This window comes from Oxyura jamaicensis, chromosome 6, assembly GCF_011077185.1.
Source record: "Oxyura jamaicensis isolate SHBP4307 breed ruddy duck chromosome 6, BPBGC_Ojam_1.0, whole genome shotgun sequence".
NCBI lineage: Eukaryota > Metazoa > Chordata > Aves > Anseriformes > Anatidae > Oxyura > Oxyura jamaicensis.
The window spans coordinates 32,984,851-33,009,849 of NC_048898.1; the positions used below are offsets into that span (position 1 = coordinate 32,984,851).

Here is a 24,999-nt window from a genome sequence, read left to right on the forward strand (position 1 = left end):
CATTGTCTTCCACCTCAAACACGGGTTTGGAGAAATTGCTAAATAGTTGCTCTGTGCAGGCTGAAATGGGAGTTGCTTTCAATCATATACACTGAGGTTTCTTTTTAAATTAGTAAAAGAAGCATGGAAGTGTATTAAAACTAATAAGTTGTGTTTTAAAAATAAATTGATGCTTGATGATTGAATTCTACATTTGAGGGCAGTAAAAATGTGCACTTGAAAGAAAAATACATGAAACCCTAAAATAATGTTTCTCAAATGTTCCTTAAAAAACAATGATTTCATGTCACTGTCATTTCCATCAAAGAAAGGTGATTGTGCTAAAGGGGACGGGGACTGATTTATATAGCTCATCATATACTATAAAAATTTCAATTAATGTTCTTCATAGTACTTACAAGCTGCTCCTAAATTGCCTCTAAGATTGTGACAGTGAAAACCCTTGTACTCAGCATTGCAAACACTCCTCCTCTTTAATTCTTTGGAAACTAAAATCTTGAAAATATTTGTTCCCTTGTTCTGACAACACATGCGTGATTTATCCACACATGCAAGACATTCATCTTTCCCCCAGAAGAGCAAATCCTTGCTCCCTAAAAGTTGTACAGTGTGTGAGTATGAATACAAATAACTTTTTTTAATCTGAAAAGGCCATTACCAAAATCAAATTTATGTCCCATGGCTTGGATTAAACTTTATTCCCATTTTATAGATGGAAAAGGTCAAGGCAATAAAAGGGGAGATGTTTGACTATACAAAGTTAGGTTTCCATCTTAAAAAAAATAAAAATAAAAGAAAAAAAAAAAAGATAAAAGAATAAAGAAAACCATTTCTATCCATATCTTAAATTTGCCCTCTGTGACTTGCACTGTTCCCAGGCTCTCAATGCTTCGTCTCCATAGAGCAGTGGTTTCCTTTCCTCTCTCCCTCCTATGGGGATCCTGGGAAACAACCACATGTGTTTGGAGGGCTCCCACAGATCGCAGCTCAAAAAAGTCCACCACTATTCCCTTTCCTCCTTTACAATCAACATACCAAGTCTGCAAGCAATTCTGCACTAAAACGACAATGAAAATGGAGGTCAATATTTTGAAATATATTTTTGTTGCAATTAAAACCCTTTACAATCAGAAATGTTAAAGTAATAAATGGGTACTCAGGAAAGTATGAAACATAGAACTTTAAATTTAATTGCAGGCATTTAAATTGATTTAAATTTCTCTCTATGGGATGTACTTTATTGATTTTGTTTTGTTTTGTTTTTTACATACACCACTCACTTAATTCACAGTAATTTATGTGCTTCAATGTATCTCAATAGCTACTCCACTAACAAACATGATGTCTCTTGGCAATAAAAGGTTAAAATTCACTTTGCCCTCTGACTATAACAGAAATACCTTTGCAAACTAATGACTGTAACAGGCTGGTCTGTTCCCGAATAAACATTCTAGGGATTTCCTGAGGTGTTTTGTTTTGTCTTTTTTTTTCTTTTCTTTCCATCTTTCTAATTGAGAGAATAGAATTTGGAGGGTGCAGGCAGCTTAGATGCCATTTCAGTCAAAAATGCGTATATGTTGTTTTTCTATATGCTTTTAAAGTAAAAAAATAAAATAAAATAAAATAAAATACATTTACACAGCTTCTGGATATTCATTTTATAGAAAAAAAAAAATCTTTAAAGCGTATCCAACTCATCTCCTTCTGCCAACTTTCCTTGCCAACTCTTTCTTAGTAATGCCAGTAAATGCCAAAAAAAGTCTGGTTTAAACAATGTTTCTGTCTGTTGCAACCAAGAGAAAGGCATTTTCTGTTGAAGATACTTGATTTAGGAATCCCACTTTTTCTTCTGTTGCTGAAAATGCACCCTGACTATGCCAGTGTAGGCTGAAGGGAGGGTGCAGTATTTAAACGGTATTATTCCAGAAGTAACTTTAAGGACAAAATTCCGCAGTTTCTCTTATTGGCTTTTCCCGCAACAGATTCATTTCCAGAAATTCCCCTCTCCTTTGAAAGAGGCAGATGCAGTATCTGCCAAGGAATCGGTCCTTTTTGGGGCAGGGATACTACGGCTGTTTAGATTAACACATCCCTGAGCTTTTGTCTCATTGTGACTTGCCAGGAGTTGAAGCAGACCTCCTTCAGCAGCATTTCTTTTTCAGTACAAGATGTACTTAATGCAAAAACATCTAGGGAAAGATGATGGAATGGGTGAAACTAAAGTAAATAATGTCATCTGAGAGACACCAGTGTAGGATTTCGTCCAGTATCACTGCCCGAAGGAGCCTGCCATCTCCAACACTCACACAAATGAAGTGTACCGGAAAATAGCATCCACCAGTGTGCAAAAATTAGGCATCTCTATGAAGATCTGATCCTCCCCTAGCTAGGCAGCAGCTTTGACATAAAACATTTGCTCCTGTGCTCAGTTAAGTGGACTCAGGTTATGAATATATTTCTCCCAAATATTAAAATTATATCCTGGCTTCACTTTTGAAACACAACGTGAACTACTGCCACCTCAGGAGGCAAATCACATGGCGATGACTGGCCAGGAAGGGTTTGGCAGGTTCATCCCAATAAGACCAGTTTAGTGCAGGACTCTGAAGCACACCACAAAGGTCGTGGTCAATGGGAAGGAGAAAAACAAAGGAGAACAAGGAGAAAAACCCTGCCAAGGAACCACCCAGCAGCTCCTGGTGGAGGGAAATGGCCAGAAGAGAAGAGGGAACAAGTTCATTCAGAAGAAGGAAAATAAAGCTGATCCTAAGGCAGAAGACACGGTAAGGGCAAAGGAATGAGGGTAGGACCTACGAGCACTTCATTTCCTGAGCATGATTCAGACTTCAGAGGAAACAACAAATAAGCATCCTGGGATTTGGGGCAGAGGATGAAAGGGCAATCTCAGTCAGAGCTGAAGATTTAAATGGAGCTTGATGTATTTTGGTTAACCAAAGACAACGAGGAGCAACAGGACCTCTCCACAGACTTGACACCCCCATCAAAGTGACCATAAATATCTAGATGCTGTATCGGTGTGGGAAAACGTACTCCAGTGCAACCAGTATCACTAGCAGACTTAGCATTACACTGACCAGAAATAGCACAAGCACATCCTTGCAGGATATGGATGAGTTCAACGCCTGCAGTAAAATGCCTGCAGACTCTGGCAGCTCTGCACATGCATCATACGCATGGAAATGCATTACACAACCATCACCAAAAGCATTTTGTCTCCTATCTCATTAAGCTTCATCACTCCACTATATCTACAATGCCGTAAATTGCAATCACTTTGTTAAATTAAGCTTCGAAAGCTCAATAATACTTGAAAACTGTGTCCTTGAGGAAAAAAAGTGCACAAAAGGGACACACGATTTCCTCAAGATAGGAACTGAATGCAAAATTTCTGCTACTATATCTAAATGATATGGATTATTTTTACCTCATCTATATGAGCTTTTCAAAAATAATTGGCAGGTTTTTTTAGCAGTCATTTTATTTGTAGAAAAATAGCAACACTTTGAAATCCTTTTTATTGTCCAGATATTACTATTGCATTTTAAAAAGGCTTATTATCAATTCTAATTATATTTTTCTTATCAAGTTTTAAACTGCGTATTACCACGATGAGTTTCTGTTAGAATTCTGAGGAATGAGAAATATCCTTATAGAAGAGGTAAATCATCTGGGGTTCAATTTAATTACATTCTAATAGAATTATAATTCAACAACAAAACCATCATGGTTGATGGGACAATGGGACTCAGTAGAGCTACGAGCTAAATTTACCTCTTCATCCCTAAAATATACATACACTAAGTACAATTTAATTTACTATTCCTTCCTGAGATTAGGGTCTTCATGACTGCATATGTCAATGGCTCTTAGTTACCATGGTCATCCCCTGCTCAGAGGATTTTAGTCCTAGGAAAGGTCCCTAGTCCTGCTGCTACCACAAAAAGAACTCTTGTCAGGAGGATGTATGGTGGGAGAGAGCCCGCTGTAGGGACTGCACTGTTTTCAGCTTGACCCAAGGCAATCTCAGTAAGAATTAAGAACAAGGGAGATTCTCCTTTTTCCTGTAAAAGAATGATCACATGTTCATGGCTGGAAAGTAAAGCATTATTTTAATCCAACACTGAAATTCATACCTTACGCTCACAAGATCTGTTGCAAGAGACGTGAAATAGCCAAGTATAAGCTAAATTAATTCAATATGAAAATGCCTCAGTACAAGCACTTTACAAAATCGGCATAATGCCGCATAATTGCAAGAACTTTGTTTTCGATTTCAATACCACTTTAAAGGGCTACTATCATTAACTGGATCATTAAGATCAAAATTGTTTTTCTGTTTTCTTAGGGAATGTATGATCTGTCTGTTTGTTGTTGCCTTTTATTTTTTTAAAAAATAAGAGGCTGAAAACTCACATTTAAGAACATCGCTTCAGCCCCATCACCTTACGGAGGAACATATGAGCGGATTCCTCGAGCCCAGATCTGAGACACTACCTCATAGCTGGTGGGTCAAAGTCAGTGAGCACAGCAAAGCACTTCTGCAGAGCCCCATCGTATACAATTGCTGGCAGAGGGAACCCGGGTGGTACGGGGAGACAGAGCTCGCCCAAGACTATTATATCACTGGCGATCCTCACTGGCCAAGTATGACAAAATTCCTCCCAACAGCTCGGCATGATACAACCTCATGAAAGGGAAATTCACCCTACTGAGGGCTCCAAAATGCTAAGGGGGTTGGGGTATGTGTGGGGGAAGCTGGTGGAAGGTTTATGTAAAGCTCTAGGTTTACTCTTTATTGGAGCAGCAATCTCTCTCAATATTATCTGCTATTTATATTGTGCTTGAACTATCCCACAGAACTTTACGAACTTAACACACTGGATCACTTAAGCTAAAAATGAAACGGACCATTTTCTGGGATGAATCCCAATTGCTTAACACTTCCCAGTATGCCCGAGTGTTTCAGGCAGGAAATGAACACTAGTGTATCTCGCTGAAACCAGGGCACTGATTCAGTGCAGACAGAGAAAAGAATTTCCCCTACTCAATCACCAACACAAACTTTTTATTGGTGGTCCCAGTTCCAGGAATTCATCAACCCTATAGCTGCTGTGTAAGATCCAGCAAGTCCCTAGAACCAAGGTGCACCTCCCGGTGCTTTGTTTTGTTTTTTAATTTCCTAAATTAAATGATAAGATTGATCAATTGGTGGAACACAGGTGAGGCACTGACTGAGAAGATGTTTTCTTTTGTGAAGACACTTTCTTGCACGAGACAAGGTGATGGGGACAGCTTGAAGCTCCTTTATCTCACCCAGAAGAGCGGTCCAGCCCTACTAGCACAGCTGTGGAAATTCAATGAGAACAGAGGAGGTGACACAGTCCCCTTTCCCCATGCACCCCACACCAGACCTGTGTCACAGAAGAGCCATTGAACAACTTTTTGACCCCATCTCAGGCTGGCTTTCCCATGGCTGCACTGTGAAAGCAGCTTCAGGGCTGGGGAGAACCAGGGCAATTCCTTCCCAGTAGCTTCCACAAAAACAAATAAATAAATAAAAAAAAATCATGCTATTCCTGAATTAAACAAGTGCAGAAGTGTTATTAAATAATAGAGCATACATTTTTTTAATTAATTAGTTCTCACAGTGGCCCTACAAGGCAGGGCTCTAGGTATAATAAAAAGCAGAAGAAATAACAGATTGTTTACCGGGCTATTAAATTAATGACTAACAGGTTACTTACTAATTAAAGGCTCAATAAGCAGATCTCCCAGAGAACTTTATCAAGGTTTAGTGCAGTTTCTCACACCACAGAGGCTGTCGGTGCCAAGCTGCATTCCCAGCTGATGACACAGCCATAGCAGCGTGCACAGCTCTGCCTCTTATATTCGATACTCATGAGTCATAAAAATATGGAGAGGACTATAAATTCTGTTTATGCCTCTCTCTCTTAAGATATGTAAAACAACTATGTAAAAGAGCTATGAAAGCTGTCCTCTCAGCCTTCAAAGACTTATTTAAGCAGCGCTGTATGATTCCCCTTAATACAATTGTCTGGAAGTCTAAACTTTGGTAATTATTTCAAATGAAAAAGAACAGCAGGAGGCTCTGTTGGAGGGAATATAAACAATTATCACTTGCACGAAGGCTATGCCAGTTATGAAATAAACTTGAATGGGTTTGCTCTTGAAAAGACTGTGCACTAAATTAATGATCTGACATAGAGGGCCTCTCAGCTGTACTCCTTGCATCAAACCCTGAGCTGGAGTCACGCAAGAAGATGGCGAGGTGCAGAAAAGAGGGGAAATGTCAACCAGCTTGGAGATCCTGCTAAACCAGGGTCTTTCCACTGGGTGCTCCACAAACTTAATAAGAACACTGGAGGGAATGTGCACACAACTCAAGATGATGGACTGGATGAAGCAGACTGTGCCTGCTCCGCTAGTTTGCAAGAGAAAGGCAGCAATGCAAGAGCAAAAAATGGGATCAAACAGGATCATCACTGTTTGGAAGATTCTGATAAATTCTCAAATCTCCAGGATTATTGCTGTGGATTTTTAACAAATTCAAAGTTTCTTCTTGTTCCTTCCAATGACTTTTTTGTTTCATTGGCAGTGAAACTTTTGTTCAGCAGGTGTAGGTAGGACGTTATAGGGAAGTCACGGAAAAAAAAAAAATAAAAAAATAAAAGAAAAAAGTGAAAAAATCATTTTAACCTCTGATATGTCTGATAAATCCAGAGAATCATAAAGATAAGTAACAACTGTCCAAGGGCATGATGCTTTTACAGACAGTGGAGAATTTCACATCGAGATTCAAGTAATCACTGTCCAAAATGACATATCGATGATCAACCTTCTGATGTTTGTTTATGAACACAATCCGTAACACGGTGCTTCACGAATGAGGCAGGCGGAAAAGCCGCTTCTCGGCGAGCTCAATGGGATGCAATGCATACTAAGCAGTAAGAAATGGTAATATTCTGCCACTTTACATGCAGAATCTTTTGGGCTGTGACAACCGTACAGTTAAAAACCAGAAGAAATATGGTCTAAGTATGTATTTATAGGTGGCCTTCATCTTTAGCTTTGAATTTCATTGCTATAGTTTATATTCAAAGTGTAACATAACACCAAGAAAGAATATAATGTTGCTATAAGAAAAGAAACTTTCTGTCTTTTCATCTTCCTTTTCTCCATTTTTGAAAACACTTTAAGATTTCAATCCACAAACCTGATTTAAAGCAGTCCAGCCAAAGGAAGAAAACTGAGTCACACTAGCTCAGAATGTGGCCTTGAAAGCTTCAGTTTGCCGAAGCAGTCATAGCCTTCCCTGAATCCAGTTTTCCCTCCCCCCTCTCCCCAAGGTAAAATGAATTCCTGATATATTTGGATTTAAAAGTTGTGAGTGTTGAACACAGCTGTTCTTCAGCAGGAAACCCTCGGCAGCTCTCCCCATCTTCTGCCCACCACTGGCATCTTTTTCTTCTGTTGCTTGTCTCTAACCCCGGTAGCAACAGAACAGAAGGTGCTGGTGTGTGGAAAGCCAGCACCCACTGCCAAATAAGAGGTCTGACTGCAAGCTGGGGGAGAGGTTCCTTTTCCAGCATACACTTTGTTTAACATCAATGATAGCACTTTAAAAAGAGCCAGGTGAGACTCGCTGTGATAGAAGCAGATTAAGAGTTTAATCCATTGACAGGTACATCGTGTGCATATAGTGTCTCATTGCTAATTGTTTTAAAGAAGTTGCAGAGCAAAATTTGCTCATTGTTCCCTATAAGTGACCAAATTTAACACTAAAAAAACTATTTCTCTGCACTATTTGAAAGCAACCTGGACTGACGAGTTACGAACTCAAAGCAACCTAAAGGACTTCAGGGCTCTCCAGCTTCATACAGGAGTTTTCAGAAACCACACTCAGCTGCATGCTGCATGGCTATGGATCCTTCAATACCTGCCCAGCTTCAGCTGCATTCATATTGATCTTTATGAACTGCAATCATAGCCTGATTGGAGCATTCACATGTGTATGGAGCAGTCTAATATTGCACTCAGACACAAAGATCAGAATTACAAAAGTATGTGCATAAGCACTGAAAGATGCAAAGCATCACCCAGTAAGGAGAGTTGCACCTAACTTGTTTGTAAGCTTTTTGGAAACCTCAGAGGACTAAATCCTGCAATAATCAACATTGTGATCATATTTGAGTCCTTGCAGGTGCCAGCAATGACGTTACTGATGTTGCATGGAGAACATCCATGAGAAGAAAACTGGGGAGAACCAGGGCAATTCCTTCCCAGTAGCTTCCACAAAAACCAGAGAAGAAAACTGCACTTGAGTGGCAGATGACACCAAACTGAGGAGAGAAGATCTGTGCTAATTTAGAATGACCTCAAGACTCTACATTTACCTGTATATTCAATTTTGTCATAAATGCACAAAAAGCCTTCGATTTCTGAGAAACTTCATGCATTTTAAGATCTGGACTGAGCCCTGGTTAGAGAGCGCCAAGTTCCGTAACAAGATGTTGCTCCAGGAGAACAAATATTGGCTCCAGGCAATGCCACCTTGGGATGCCTCTCAGCATTACAACGATTTCACACCTGCCCTGGAAGGTCTCTGGTACTGGGCAGACACCATTTTCCCACAGTTATAGCCTTTTAAATGTAGAAGTGGAGCCAAGAAGCCCTTAATGCCCATGTAAAATACTTCCCACCTCGTACTTGTGTCTCAAAAAGAATGCACGTGCTTCAAGCTCTGGTCTAGGGCGAGCTCTGTTACCTGACCTACAGCTCCTGTGATGCAGGGATCTGGCACACATCAACCAGTGTGTGTCCCTAACAGGGCGTGAGGATAAAAGCCGAAGCCAAACAGATGGTCCTCTAAAAATCTTCCCTAAAGTGTTCTGTGTACTAAAACATCACTTACCCAACTCTCATCAAACTTGGCTTGATTTTTAAGTCTTGAGCCAAGTTTGAAGAAAAATATTCAGCTGGGAACAAGTGGGGAAAAGAGTGTTTTTTATTATTATTATTATTATATTTTTGTTGTTGTTGTTGTCATGTATGTTTGTGTGTTTGTTTCTGTACTCAAATAATACAAAAATGAAAAATAAATTGCTCAAACCTTAGAAATCAATAAGAAAACCAGGACCCAACCCTTTTGGGTTTAGACCAAGCACTGTGAAAACAGTTGACACCGAATCCCGAACTATGAACAGATGAAAGAGAGAAATGGGAAGGGAACTGGAACTAGGCATTTAGTGTAATGATCTATCAACACCTTCTATATTGCACACAAAGTTTCAGTGAAGACGGAAATCACATCTGCATAGAACATGGACAGCTATTGTTTGGAAGCACACAGCGACCTTGCACAACACTTCAGGGTCCTGATTGTGCAGTCACACACCCACAAATAGTTACTCATCAGTAGTCTGGACTAGCAGCAACTGGATACTTGAAATAGTAGCCACTAATTTTAGCAGCCTGTGCAGAATTAGCAGCAGAATATTGTATCCAGTTAACAAAGGAATATCACTGGGCACCATTCAAATATTCCAACTGAAAGTTATCTAAATTTTCTGACTTCGACAAAGGATGCTGGAAGAGTTAACAAGCATCAACTAGATGAACAGAGTTGTACAGCTGCAAAAATACACGTGTATTTCCCTAGTACATTCTATTAAGTATATATACTTTTTTTTTTTTTTTTAAATGCACATCGCTATAGGAAGTGTTTGCATGAACATACACATATTTTCTAATTGGAAATTAAAATATAGCACTTCTGAACTAATACTGCCATGCTGAAATCCTGATCTTGGCCTCTTGTAATTACGGTTTGAGAAGGGTGGTGGGAACAAAAAGAAAAAGAAAAAAAGCAGTCTGCCCAGCAAATGATAGGTTCTCTCTAGAAACACATCACTACATTTATACTTAGGAAAACCCAAATTCTTTAAATATAATTTGATTACATGTCTGATTTTAAAATTGGATTTTTCCTACCATTAATTTTAACCGTCATGCTTAGATAGTACTTATATCATTATATATCATTAGATGTCCTTGAAAAAGTATACATTAAGTGTATTAAAATAAAAGTAGGTTGCAGCTAAGTAACTTTTTTTCCCCTTCTTCTCTCAGTAAATGAAATTTTAATCTTGCTAGTGAACAAGACTGTGTTTGTGGGACTGGTCAGAGGGACTAGTGTCAGCAGAAACACGACCGGGTTTTTTTGCTTCTGTTCTGCCAAGTGTACTGCAAAGAAGGCCCTCAAGAAGAAAGCCATTAGCTTAATAACAATTCATGACAGATTCTGAACGAGATATTCCAACAGATATTGCAGTGACTCCTGGGGTAAATAAAATGATGTTTTTATCCTTAAGATTGGAAGGAAAGGGTATGCCACACTAAATGACTAGCATGGTTTCTAATTGTTAAGCAAGAGTATTTACGATCAGAGGATTGGAGAATAGGGCTTTCATTGCAAGGCAATTATCTATACACAAATAACTTTAATTCTTTGGCATTTTCATAACCACTACGTTATTTATTTTACTATATATTCTATTGCAATACCATTCCCCTGGTTAAAAGTACTTTGTACTTTTTATTTTTACTACATTAAAATTAAAATAAAATAGGGGAACACTTTGAAATGAGCTGAAGAACAATAGGTCCTACTTAACCATTGAATTCAACAGTATTTAACTTTTATGCTTTTGATCAATATTTATGTGACAAGCTATTCATTACTCTTCTCTACCAGTTTAATGCTGTTGTTCTTCCCACAGCCTGATCTGCACTTCTATGCATTTAATTTATAACAGTTTCCATGGAAAAGAAGTATTCAAAGAAAAAAAGTGCTGATACAGCACGTGGATCTTTCTACCAAACCACAAATCTTTTCTAATGTTCATCTTAAACTCAAAGCAATTCTGGGAAACAAATTAATGATATAAATCATATTATCATTACTCACATAAAGATACTCTGTTGTAACTCTTTCAGAAAGCTACAGCGAGTAGCTAGAAGAACTTTGCAAGGAGAATGCCTGTTTCTAATTAAATGATCTAAAAATAGAGTTGCACATACATCTAGGACCAAGCCATCTGTGTTATCTCTCTAAGATAAGCTATTATATATCCACAATGATATCCCTTTCATCGCTGCAGATATTCAAACCAGGGACTGGCCTTTCTCTCCCATTTAGAAGGGTCTAAAAGAATAAGAAAGCAAAAATTTCACCCAGAAAACATTTTTTCAAAGTCAGACCGATTGTCTGGAAACTCTTTTCACACCTACTTCTGTCAGTCAGCCACAGAACTCAAAGCCATGTCCCTCAGACAGTGGCAGTAGCCAAGTAGGATTTCTCTGTGAAACACTTTCGTGATGCAGTAAAGAAAGTTGTTTCTAATGGGCTCTCCAGGCTGTTATCAGGGTTGCTGTGCAGGTTGGATTTTTTTTTTTTTTTTAAGTTATTATTTTAACTGTTTAAAAAATTTAACTTTTCTCTTCTCACACTGACTAAAAAAAAAATAATATATATATATATATATATATATATATATATATAAAGGAAGCCGGAACAACAGTGGACCTAAAAAACTGGTTTGGAAAGGCTGGGTAAGAGATTTCCATGACATCCTTGGTGATAATAAAAGCAACGACAACTTGTCTTCCTAGCTTGAGCAGGAGGCTCTGGAGACAGAAAGCAGGCCTTTTCTCCTAAAAACAGCCACCCATATCACCAGCCAATGGCTGAGGAAAAGAAGGAGGAAAGCTTATCAGGGTCTGTCAAGATGGGGAAACAATCTATCACTGGTCAAAACCAGTGACAGATTATTCTCCCTCATTTTGGTGGCTGCTTTGTTGTTGTATTATACAATCTCAAGCAATGTCTGTTAACTTCATTAAAAATATGATTTTCCTTCCATTTCTGCAGTCAGAAATAAGAATGCCATTTTACAGTATAAAAACAAACAATATATATATATGTATATATTAATTTCAAAGACCTCCTTCATTTTGTTAAGTTAGGAAAGTAAAAATTGTAGACTGCAGACCCTCTACTAAAATATAAAAAAAATGCTTGTAACAGCTATGATGAAGTAGGCACATTAGTTGTTATATACCTCAGAATAAAATAACAGGCAAAACAAAGACTAACCTTTGAATAAATGCTGTTTGCTGGTGTCCACTTTTCTCCATTCAAAAGGACGGGAGATGTTATCTCGTAATCTTTTGGCGGGTCCTTTGGCATCAGCTGTCTCGAGGACTCCAACTTGCTGTCCACATTCTCACCTGGAACAGGGGGAAGCACTTCTTGGTTAGTAGGGAGCAGCATCTGACAACACGAATCTTGTCATTTAAGGGACCTGACAGCATACTTTAAAAGGAAAAAAATCAGGAAAAGCATTAGTCATTAAAACATTGTGGGTTCACACAGTCATTGTCCAAACAGTCCAGAAAGTTTTAAAACTATGTAGGTAATTCTTGTTCCATATACCTTGAGATAAGCAAAAGTTGCTATTATTTATGAAGGCATTTTCATATATTACCCTCACCTCTTTTTACTAAATAACTTTATATTGCTCTTAAGAGTCCCATTCAGAAACTGTGGTGCTCAGCACCGCACAAACACAGGACAAGGTGAGGAGCAGAGATACCAGGATGTAATGACCAGGAGTTGGGTCTCAATATTTGAGTCAAAAATGTGGAAATGTTATGTTAATAATGAGATTAAGGATTTTTTTTTTTTTCATTGAAGATGACAGCAAAAGGGAATGCATTATGTGGCTGTCCTTCCAGTGTCATCATTAAGAGTGAGCAACTGCAGGGGTCTAAATGAGATAAGACTTTATCAGGTCTATATTCCAATAATTAAGGTAAGAAATTCATTCATTATTCATTCCACTCCCTTGGTCCCTTCCACTCCCTGGTCTCTTCTCCACATCTCTCTTCCCAGATTCAGGCACATTGGATCCAATCCAAAGCAGCAGTGGCGGAAAGGAGGGCAGTGTCCATGGGGTGCAAATGGAGGCCTAATTCCCATGGGATGAATCAACCCTGTCATTGCACAATGCATGCTCCAAAGGACCAGTTATGAACCCAGATTTTCCCTTATATCCTTCCCATTTCTGCAGTGGAGATGCCTGGTCCACATGCTTTGTGAGACTGAGTCACAGCACAGATATAACAATCCTGCTTTGAGTTCCTGAAAGCTCCAGGCTTATTGCACATGATAGATATACCAGGCTTAATCCGAGGTATTAAACCCTTTTTAACACACCATCTTACTCTGCTAAACATGGAAATATGTGGTTGCACTCCATTTGAACAAGTCTGAACCGAGTACAACAAAAGGCTGAATTTTACTTATCTCAGTGGCCTCAGCATTTCTGTATGGACATGCCAGGAGGTCATGAAGTATTGAGAACCCAATAACATCAAGGAAGCACACTCATATTAGCAGGAAATATATATATATACATATATATATGTATATATAAACTCTCACTGAAATAATGCTCTACTCCCACACAGTCACATTACTTCAATTCATACTACAATGTCAAAAAGCTATTTGCATGCAACATTTACCAACCGTTTCTCCTCTCACTAAACATCCTAATGGTATTGTGCCTCTCTGAGGCACTAAAAAACAAGTGCCAGAACTGGGAAGTGATGCTCCAAACCCTGCAGACGACTGGGCTCACCCCTAGGGGTATGGGATACCTCCTCACCTGCCCTGGAGGGTTTAATTAATAACCACTGAGACTGCATGAAACCCCACTGCTCTTCATTCTGAAGATGAGACACAAAGTTCCCCTCACAGAACAGAAATTTATGAAGCATATCACAGAGAAATGAGAAAAGTTTGGCTCTGTCCCTGATTTCTTTTCCTCTTCTTGGCTCACTAGAGCAGTCTCCACTATATGAATTGAATGACTCAGGTCCTTGTATTATTTTACAGGATTTGCACTCTGAAAGCTCAATGCAGTCTAAGTATTAAGAACCCCTGTGAGCATACTTCTCTTCCCACAGACCCGCTGTCTGCATCACTTCCACAGCCTCACAGTGGAGATGCAGCCAGATACCAGGAGGCATCAAAGTCCTTCTTGTATTCCTCTATGTGCAAGTTTCTGATTAATTCTGCAAAATGTTACATCCCTACATTGTCCAAAACAAAAGAAAAAGGGAAGGGGGAGAGACCAGCGCTTGTGCACAAACGTGTTACTCCCTTCTTATGGGTCCAGAAAGTGCAACTGTGACGAAAATATCACATGAAAAGGGAATCGTATCGACACAAAGTGCGGCTCAGTATTGCCCCTCCTACTTCTATTATTCAGGATCACTTACATGACAAAGTGACGCCTGTGGTGCATAAAGAAGCAAGGTTACAATGAGCAAATTTAATCTTACACACATGCTTGTTTATGGGCACACTGGAAAATGCATATCGTGTGGAAGTGTTGATAGTCTGGAGACAGACATCAAGACAGGTTTATAGGCAGCAGTAATATCTTTATTGGGAAAGATAATTTATTCGGGGGAAGCAGAACAGACAAGCTTTAGGGCTCGCAAACTCTTCTGAAGCCGCAGCATTTAGAAAATACGAGATCAATTTCTGTCGAGATGCTTTCCTTCAGCCAAACATTTCGCTGCTTATCTGGATGCTTTTATTTAAATTATTGCGTGTGATAAAAATCACAGCTTCCTGCAAAGGCAGGGAAAGCACTGCGTCCGAGTGGTGTGGCCTCCTTCTGAAAAGCCCTTAAGCACATGCCCAGCGTTATGCATTTGCTCAGCTCCCAGATGTCCTCAGTGGGAGGACAAGTTACAGTTTCTTTTGTAAATGAAGTAGTGATTTCTTTTTTTAATTTAAGGTCACTACATTAACATGCTGTGCATATTTCTGAAAGACTACAAAACCGAGCAATCTGTATAACAGATAGTCAAACTTCAGATCAGTCTTTTAATATAAAAACAGAGGGAAGATTTAAAAAAAAAAAAATAGTAAATCCTTTATGTAGGATTCTGAGGCCTGATTGCAAAGCTTCACAGAATGTCTCACAAAAAACAGGGAATCACTGCTGATGGTGAGTGACTCCCCACATTTCTACCTGAGATGGGAATGACAACAGTACCTAATGGGCCACCAGGCCAGCAGAACAATAGGACACAGTCACGAGACTTGGGTAGAGAAAGACTCAAAGTCAGGAAAAGGAAACAAACAAACAAACAAACAAAACCCCATAAACACAGTAGAGACAGGCTAAAAAAATATAAAGGCCTAGAGGATGAATTTGAAGCATATGGGAAGCCTTGAAAAAATGGGACAAACTGATTTGCAGTCCTAGAGCAGCCCCAAATCTGAGCAGTGGTTTGAGCTTCCAATTCGGTAGGAAGGCGGGATGGCTGCTGGCAGCCTTGGGGAGTTGAAGCAGTGCCCTTGGCACACATGGCCCTCACCTCAGCCCAAGTGGGAAACACCAAAATTGTCCCAGAGAGGGACACTTTGTCAGTTCCCAGATGAACAAAACGCACTGCCAGTCCTCTGCTGGTTATTGGCTACCCACCACAGGACATCAGGACAGCCCTCCCAGAGAGCTTCCAGGGGAACAGCGCGATGGGATGGAAAGGGAGGTCCATGCCTGCAGAGGGTTTCAATCTCCTTGGTCACTTCACATGAGCTCCCAGTGCCAAGGTTCTTCACATGCATGGATGTGCTGGTATTTCCTCTCCACCACTTTTTGTTTCTTTTACCCATTTTCATTAAGATTTCCTTGAAGCTGCAGTCATTAGAGTTGTTTGTATTACATTTATATGGAGGCTTCTTCTGTACCGGGACTCTTGGTGTTGCAGCAATATAAATAGTGTAATAAGTGAAATCAGAGAATTCAAATTTCAGTAACGTGTCATGAGAGTGGAAGAAAATCAGACCATCTGCATTATTAGAGGCTTTTATTAGACCCAGGCTTCCTATCTTTTGTGTCACATGCACCTTCTTCCTCACCTACTTATTTTCCATTTCAGTGAAATTCTGCCCAGTTCCTCCTGATGCGAGCTCGTCTCCCACTTGTTCACAAGGAAAAGTTCCCAATCGGGTCTGTTTTCTATTTTCAGCCTGTGCTGAAGGTAATGGTTTTGATCCACAAGCAGCCCACAAGCTGGTGTAGAGCCCTTTATTCTTTTTTTTTTTTTTTCAGGAATATAAAAGACACTTTGTACAAATAGCAAGATGAGTAGCTGTTATCTGTCGGTGACTTTTGTGTTGCTTGCGCATTTTTCATCTGCAATGTACTTCTACAAGTTCTCGTCTTGGTGCAATATCATGCAAGGACTTGTTGGCCAAGTAGTTAAGAATAGTTGTCATCTTTCTCTTTGCATTTCAGTTCCCCCAAGCTCTGTGCAAAATAAACTCCACGCATGTGATGTGACATCTCTGTTTAACAGCCACTGCCTCCTGAAGAAGCCCAGACACACTTCAGATTCCCATTTACTTAAAATTAATACGCTTTCAGTCAGGCAGCACAATTTATTCATCCTTATGATAAACAAAGAGGCGAGCACTCCCCAGACCGAGTGGCTCTGAAGGAGATGGGCTGGAGGGGGAAGGAGAGAGCTGCCTGCCCGGAGCACGCAGCCCTGCTCACGCTGCTTGTGCATGGCACAATGTGGCAGAGAGCAGCCAGACGGGGGACAGCTGGTTCACACCACCCATCTCTTAACCTACAGCTTTACCATAAAGCCAACCCATGGCTCTGTGCTGCCTTCCCGTAGCCCCTGCACCCACCACAGTCATCGCCTACACCCCAGTGCCGCAGGATGCCCGGCCACAGCCCCGATCACAGCCCCTCATGCACTTCACACTGCCACCAGTCAAGATAAAGGAAAATTAAAAATCTAAATTAAATTATCCTTGTGTTGCCTTCCGTATTACAAACGGGCTTAGAGTTGGAAGTTGCAGCCTATCTACTTTTTCTCTGCAACAAAGCAGCTAATCACCGGAATAATCTCGGGGTAGGAAAGAGTGATAGAGTTGAGCAACTTTTCAGCAAACTGAGAGCAACTAATGGCTTCACTCTGTATCACAGGCAATGTCATGGAAGACAGAAATGACATCCTTTATCCATTTCCCTCCTCATTTTCTCCAGCTTCCTCAGCTTAGCTTGCTGCCAGTGGGACCTATGATTTAGATGGGGCATTTCTAGCTCTGGAGGAAGGGGCTGCCTCCAGCACCCGCCCAACCACTGGCAATCAGTCTTGTCATGTCTTATTTGGGACAGCCCTGTTTTCACCTCCAGACTCAAAATACAATTATTTAATCCAGAATTACCAAGCTGAGAATAGAGGACCAAGCATTTGCCCTTCCAAATGGGTATTAACTTAGGAAAATTAAGGAGGGGGTGAAACTGGACAAGGTGTAGGACTTACCCACCAAGCACAACTTGACAACTAGCCCAGAAAATGAAGGTTTCTACCAGGGTTGTGAAGATGATGCATTAGGATCAGTCTTAGTATTTCCATTGGCAACCTTTACTCAGTTTCCACAAGCATCCTTCTCACGTCTAATGCTCCAGGTGAGGAGATGGCGACTGCACAGAAAAGGGCAGGAATAGCACAAAAGAATCCAGTAACATGAAGGCTGGAGCAAAGTGTTGACAAATGACGCAAGAAGGACCTGTACATGTAGCAGCCATCCAGCACTGATGTCACATGAAGCAAATACAGTCCTGGGATAATACATCAAAAAAGGTGTTTCCAGTGAATATCAGACACACAGTACAAGCACATCTGGAATACTGTGACATTTCTTATCACGTGTTCACAAAGGAGGAATTCAGCCTGGAACTGGTGGATTGGAAAGGCTGCCAGGGTGATCAGGGAAGTGGAAAGACTGAATTGCAAAAGGGTAGCTAAAATAATTAATTGTGTAATCTAGAAAAGCACAGATAACAGGGTCCATGGTTGTTCTTTAGCTTCATGTACCTTGGTGTTTACGTCACCAGTGATGATGTATTTATAAATAGCAAGAGTATAAAGAGGCCATACATAAAATTAGATTGCAATATAAAGCTTCTAAGCAGATAAAATCACATCCAGCTCTTCTGAATCAAGAAAAAAAATTGCTTTAAATGGAAACTATTAGTATTAGGAATCAGATTGTATTACACAAAAAATAAAATAAAATAAATCTCAACTATCTGTCCAGGCCGTGGGGGGTGTCCTTCCTGTTCTCTGTTTCCCTACATCTTCCTGCAAAAGCTCTGACATTACCCAAGCCTTACATTATCCAGGCACAGGTCACAAGTTTTGACGATGTCATCTTCAAGAATGGCACGTAGAGATAGGAATAATAATAAATTTTCACTCATAACAATAATTCAGATTATATTACTATGTAATAATAAATATTAAAATGTTGCAAAATAAAACAATCTAAGAATTCCAGTGCACAGTGGTTAAAGAAAGCAAGCCTTGTAACTTGCATAGGATACAGTAAGGAGTAGCTCTCCCTAAAGTCAACTGTGTGTCCTTCTCCAGTTTTACACCAAGCACAGCCATCCTCCCCCTCCCCCCCCCAAAAAAAAATATATATATATATCAGAAGCCCCACCAGCCTGATTTCTTCCCATTACCCTGCTAACAGCACTTACTCGGCTTTAAAAGAGTACATAGTGTGCCTGACCTTGTCTGTGTGTGAGCACAAAAGGCTGAGCAAGGCTTGACTGTGCATAAAATAAAAATCTTATCTCTTGCAGTAAAGTTTTTATTAGTTCTGAACCATAAATTACCTTTTAAACTAACCTTTGCACATCCAAGCAATACATTGATTTTCTCCACAAAATCTAGTTAAATTAGTTCTTTCATGGCCTGCCTTGAAAAATAATTATTAAATAAAGCCAGTTAATGGTACACAAAGTTTTCCTGCTCTCGCTCCTTCCCCCTTCCCACACCCAAGACCTCAGGCATTTAAACACGGGTAACTTTCAAAAAACATTTCACGGATCTTCTCGGGCATGAATCTTGTGTTTTCCTCACATGGCAGAATTACTTCTCGTTTAGCAGATTTTTAGAACATCAAAAGTCAGCACAGGTCTTTGCCGAACCTGAGCACAGACAACAGCAAGATGACTCCACGCATTTCTGAGTTTAATTTTCTCTCCTTCCTGTATCTAATGAAAAAGGATCCTCTCTCTAAAGCTTGACAAGTTTGTCAACTTCAGGCTAATCTGGGTGTGATTTTGCAGCCTGTCCACTTGATCTTTCACACTAAGCAGCTTCACGAGAACTGACTGCTCAGATGAGAAATCAAAGTTTGAGACACTGATTCCCTTTAACTAAACAGCCTTAAAAACATGCTTTTTCATCTTTCAGTTTTATAATTCTAAGGACTGTCTCCTGTCATCACTTGCTCTTGCAGGAGTTATTCCCTTCCTAAATCCAGTTCTGCAGAGGAAATAATCTGCAGCAGGAACCAGCCCTCCCCCCACGACATCCCATAAACTCTGGCAAAATCACGTGTGCATCATTTCAACGTGGACACGGGGGCGAGAGCTGCAAATTGAAGGCAACTTGCTGTTCTTCGCCAGCAAGGGCTGCTGTGGTCAGTGTCACTGCGCGACCAGCTGGACAAACCAGTGACACGTTTCAAGGCGAAAAACAGAGAGAGACGGGGAAAAGAAAAAAAAAAGAAGAAAAAAAAAATGTTCATTGTGAAACATACCCCCTAAGCAGTTGGATCATCTTAATCTTCAAGCTTCTGTAATACAACTGTTGGAAGGCTCTAAGTCTGTGCACAATAAAGTGCTTTATTCAGGGAACCATATGACTCCATCAGTCATTCAAGCACATGTTTGGCACAGATTGAAAGTGAAAAGCATAGCTAAGTCAAATATTTCAAAACTGAACTTGTCTTTCTAACACACATGGTTTATATATTGGTGTAATATCTATATAACTTTTCAGTTCTCATATACAGTAATGTCATGGCTAAACTACAAAATGATGTCTGCTGCACTCGGCAGCATTGCACTTCTTTGGAGTTAACACATGTCAAAAAGCCATTTGCTCGAAAATTAAAAGGGAACTATCACACTTGACAGATCCTCAAGAAAACCTTAAAAACAGCTTTTGTTCTTCCTAATTCTTGAGTATCTACCCCTCGAATTAGGATGCTGCACCATTCTCCACTGGAGAGCTGTGCTGTAACAAAGCCAGGACAGCCAGTTCCTTCCCTGTCATGCGCCCGAGGTCGGTCTTCTCCTCTGTTTGCAGATGAAATATTGCTCATCACACAGAGTTACCCCTGCTGATGCAAATGCGATTAAAGCAATCTTGGGAGAGCACAGTGTGATTAAAGCATAAGTAATGCGAGAAGGATTTGGGCTCTCATTATACAAAATACATATTGAAATGCACTCAAGGAAAGAAGCCAGCGTATCTCAATATCCTCCCTGTTCTCCAGAACAAAATGTGACAAGTGGAGTTGGGAGAACATTTGCCACCGACTGCAGGAGGGGGCAGGGAGGCCGCAGGACATTTCAGATGGTGAAAACCAAGGTTTATTACCGGGTATAGAATATAGACCTATGCTATATTTAGGAAACAGCTGTCCAGCCTCATTTGCGATGTTGGTGTGTTTGACCAAGGAATTGCTCTTCAGGACCAGTCCAAAGACAGAGCTGCTTCCCCCCGCCCCCCCTCCCCCCCCCAGAAGAGAACATTTTGAAATTTGGGAGATTAAAACCAGGGCAGCACTGAACTGGAGGGCACGCCAGGTGATGGGTGGGGACCCCAAGGTTCCCCTGTGGAAGAGCTGAGTGTTTGATGTCTGCAGGAAAGGGCAAATTATAAATGCAAGATTCAGGCCCAAAGCAGCTTTAAAAAAGAAGAAACACGACGGCTTTGGAGAACTTTTGTCCTCTTGCTGGAAACCTTATCTTAAGCTTGCTTTGTTTCCACGTCCTGATGCACACCATATAAAATGGCCTGGCCACTCTGTTTCATGAAAACAAACAGGAAAGGACAAATAAGAGGTAAAAAAAAAAAATATATGGAGGGTGCACACTACCTTTCACAAAGGTATTTCCAGGATGCCATAATGAAGGACGTCCTGCCTTAACTCAGCATCAGCCCAGCACAGGCGCTACTGGATACATCTGCTTCTTCCTAAACTGCTGCTCCCTCCCAGAGGAGGATCCCAGTCCCAGAGATTCCCATGCAGACTGTAAACTCAGCCTCACACCCTTCAGCATCAGAGAGGCAGCACCTAACAAAAACACTTATCTGGGTGGAGAAATGATAACATGTACTTTACAAGAACAGACACAACCACACCACAGAGCTCCAATGGCAAAGAAAAAAAGTAGAGAAAGTGAACATTTCACTTTTCAGTGATGAGTCCACATAATTACAAGAAAACCCAGATCCAGCATTCCTTTCCAGCTGCTCCCCTCCAAAGAAATGCTACTTTCCACTGAATTCAGTTCAAAATTACTGCCCAACATACAATTTCCTCTCAGTCTTTTAAAAGGTGCTGGACAATCCTTTTTGTTTTGTTTTGTTTTGTTTGTTTTTCCCAATAATTTAATAGCCTCCCTAACTGAATACAAGGAATCCTTAGTATTACCATATTGAGGGATGTTCTACCCTGTATACAATATACAATCACCAGTGAATAAAATTATCGTGTGGGAGTTTGAATTGTCCTCGTCACATGCACACAAATCATTCATTCAGATGTTCTCTGGGAAATCACACTGAAAGCAGAGCAAACCCAGCTGAAGCACATTTCAATATTAATTTAGGTGAACGTTCATGGGAAACCATTTGTGGTTCTTTCCCCATCCTAGCAAATGAGCGACGGAGCTGAGGAGTTAATATCCATCTTGTGCTTTTGTTTGTAAGGGGAATACCTGCTACCTGCGTTACACAATGGGACAACGAATGATTAAGTGTGCCCATGCTAACATAAACTATTACCAAATTTTGTCATTCATCTTTCAAAAAACAGGAAGAGCCATGAAAACTCAGGGTTACTTGATGTCCTTGAAGCCACTTAAGATGAGACTCACAAGTCTTTAAATATATAATTATTTTGTATAATGCAAAATAGACAAGCTCCTTCTTTCCAAAGCGTAAAGAGTTCTGCAATGACACTGCACTTTCTCCTCAAACACACATCTTTACCCAAAGTGTCTCTTCTGTGGGATGTATTTCCCTTACTGAAGAGGCAATACATGAACACATAAATACAATTTCACTTGAAATGTTTATCTCGTGCTTTCAAGTCTGTGTCCAAAGGCACAAGCAGTTTTTAGCCTGAATACAGTTCTATGACCTCCAGTTCACAAAAGCGCGAGTCCAAACGAGATGCTATATCCTTCCCGAGAAGCCGCCGGGGCCAAATCTCATTCCCAGCTATAGCTGCCATAGCCGTGCTCTTGGTGGCAGAGAAGGAATGCAAATTAGACTTAAACAGTCTAGAATCACTGTCCTCCTCGCATCCTCTAATCATGGAAGAGGATCGGCAGCACGCGTACAGACAGCACTGCTGAGTAAGGACAGTGGGGATGCCCAGCTCCACGTGTGGCCAGGCCCATGTGCTCACCTCATTTAGTGTAGCGTTATGACAAAGTCCAGATTTTTTGATTTTTTTTTTACATCAAAACAAAATCCCATAAACACTTGGATTTGGTGATGTTTATATTCCAATATGTCCTTTCAAAGGTAAGCAGTCACACATGAAGTTTATTTCTCTTGCTCGATCAGCTGGTTTCAGAATTAGAAAACATTAAATAGAAGCAAGAAAACAGCAAACTTTCACCACTGTCAGAAAAATGCTTTTCAGTTAATGCATCTGACATATACCATTAGACTAGATTTGTAAGCACTGACACTGTTTGTCTTGACAAATATCTCAGAATAAACTAGCTAAAGATCCTTTTGTGCCAAATTCTGCATCCAGCTTTTTACGCCTTGCTGTGTATTATCCAGCATGCATAACAGGCCATGAAACATTCCACTTCTCGCCTTATTAGATCATATATTTTGGATGAGAAGGGATATGTTCATCCAAATGATGGTTTCATCATTTTGACTGAGTGGATGGACAACCTCTACTCCTGGTCCAACCCAATATTTCTCATCCTAGCTGCAAATCACAGAGGAGAGCAATGCCATTTATATTTTGTATTTTAAAAAAAGTTAATTAAACAACATGAGGAGTAAGCATTTCTGATTAGATGATGCAGCTGATCAAGTCACTTTCCGAAACACCGATGACAACAGCACGCTCAGTATCAGTGTTTCTCCAACTCTTACGTGACACTAAATAGCGAATGCTGAGAACATTCATTCATTTCAGCAAATACCACTTGGCCTCTTCCACTAACACAAGCCTTCCGTGCAACTCAAGGTCTTTTTGCAGTGCTGTTGTACCACTGCCTACACCCCAATGTGAATTCATAGACACTAAGGTAACTCTGCAGTTTAACGTCATACCTTAGACCCCATTTTTGTTCATAATTTTAGCAGTAGGCTCAGTAACACATGAATCTCCCAATAGTAGGTTCACCAGTCACTTCATTAGAAAAGACAATCACGAGCTTAAAAATGCAGATGAGAAAAAATATACCAAAAAAAAAAAAAAAAAAAGCATAAAAGATAATGACAATGCATTGTAAGACTGGTCAAATTGACGAGCATTACCAGACAGATGGGCTCAGACTAGCTGAGCATCCAAATCACAGCTGGAGATAAACAAAACCTCTTGAGTCTGAAGTCTACTGAGAAAACAGCACTTTTCCTTGGTTATTTTGTGACCCTTTTATCAAAAAGGCAAGGATTTAATACAGTGCACAGAACAATTTGGGTTGAAAGGGACATTTAAAGATGCCTAGCCCTGCTGCACTTGAAGCATTTCACTCTGGTGTTCACCAGAAAGAAAAGAGATTGTCCTTTGTGCCCTGCTGCCCTAGAAAGAACCAACTGAAACACCTTAAACAGATTTACTCAAGCCATGCCTTTTAAAATCAGTTTTCATAGATTTGCCCTGGTCACTCAGCAGAGTGGAAGAGAAGCCTCTGCAGGTGGGACTTAGGTCTTTGGTACTGTAAAATTTTGGAGATGACATGGACGTGTCCCTAGGAGTAATCCGAAAGGCTGAATGAACCGCAAGTGCATGCAACGTGAAGAGCAAAATCTGAGTGGTACAGAGTCGAGGCAGCACCCAGCCCTTCATCCTCCCCCAGGCACATCTTCAGATGCCTGGCTCAGCTGCTGTGAGCACCCTGTCCCCTTGCCCTGCTGCTGTTGCCCGCCAGCTCGCCGACGAAGGGAAGCCCAGCTGGACTGCTCAGACAAATTGCACTGGCAATATGAGACATGTTAAAAAACATACAGACTGCCAATGATAAATCTGTCAGGATTAGGATATGTGAGGTCTGAATGAGGCTGGTGGCAGACCAAATAAGCCCTTATGTGAATTCAGTCTTTTTAAAACAGAATTTTGTGATTGACAGCATTGGCGGCAGCTGGCAGTGGAAGCAGCAGATAAACACAGGCCTGGTCTGCTGTGGTCACTCACGTGTTGTAGGAGATGCAACATCAGTGCTGTGAACAAGGTGAAAAGCAGCCGAAACGCAGCCCATCAGCCATTGGGCTGAGGATGCTCTTTGAGGCTGGATGCACCCTTCCCAAAAATCTCAAGGAAAGCAAGAGATGGGAAGCCACCAGGTGCTCACCAGCAAGGGTGAGAGTTAACGATGTGAAAACGGTCGGAAAAGCAGGCGTAATGTCCTCCGCTGATGTGTTTTGGCTGGGATATGTGGAGACCTGTGGCCGCGGAGAGCTCGTGCCAGGCTATCTGCAGGGGAGCTGATAGGGATAATCAGATGAGAAGGTGAGTGTACACAGACCATAAATATCTGCCACATAAGGTCCAACACTTTGAAAGAAGACAGC

General features: G+C 40.6%; 1 protein-coding gene across 1 annotated transcript in view; it reads right to left on the minus strand.

Annotated features, from left to right (window-relative positions):
- The window catches only part of ADAM12 (ADAM metallopeptidase domain 12), a 187,609-nt gene that overhangs the window by 159,716 nt on the left and 2,894 nt on the right, over positions 1 to 24,999 (minus strand). Inside the window, exon 2 of the mRNA XM_035329413.1 lies at positions 12,197 to 12,330. Within this exon, the coding sequence (XP_035185304.1) occupies positions 12,197 to 12,330 (134 nt within the window). The remainder of the gene's footprint in view (positions 1 to 12,196; positions 12,331 to 24,999) is intronic.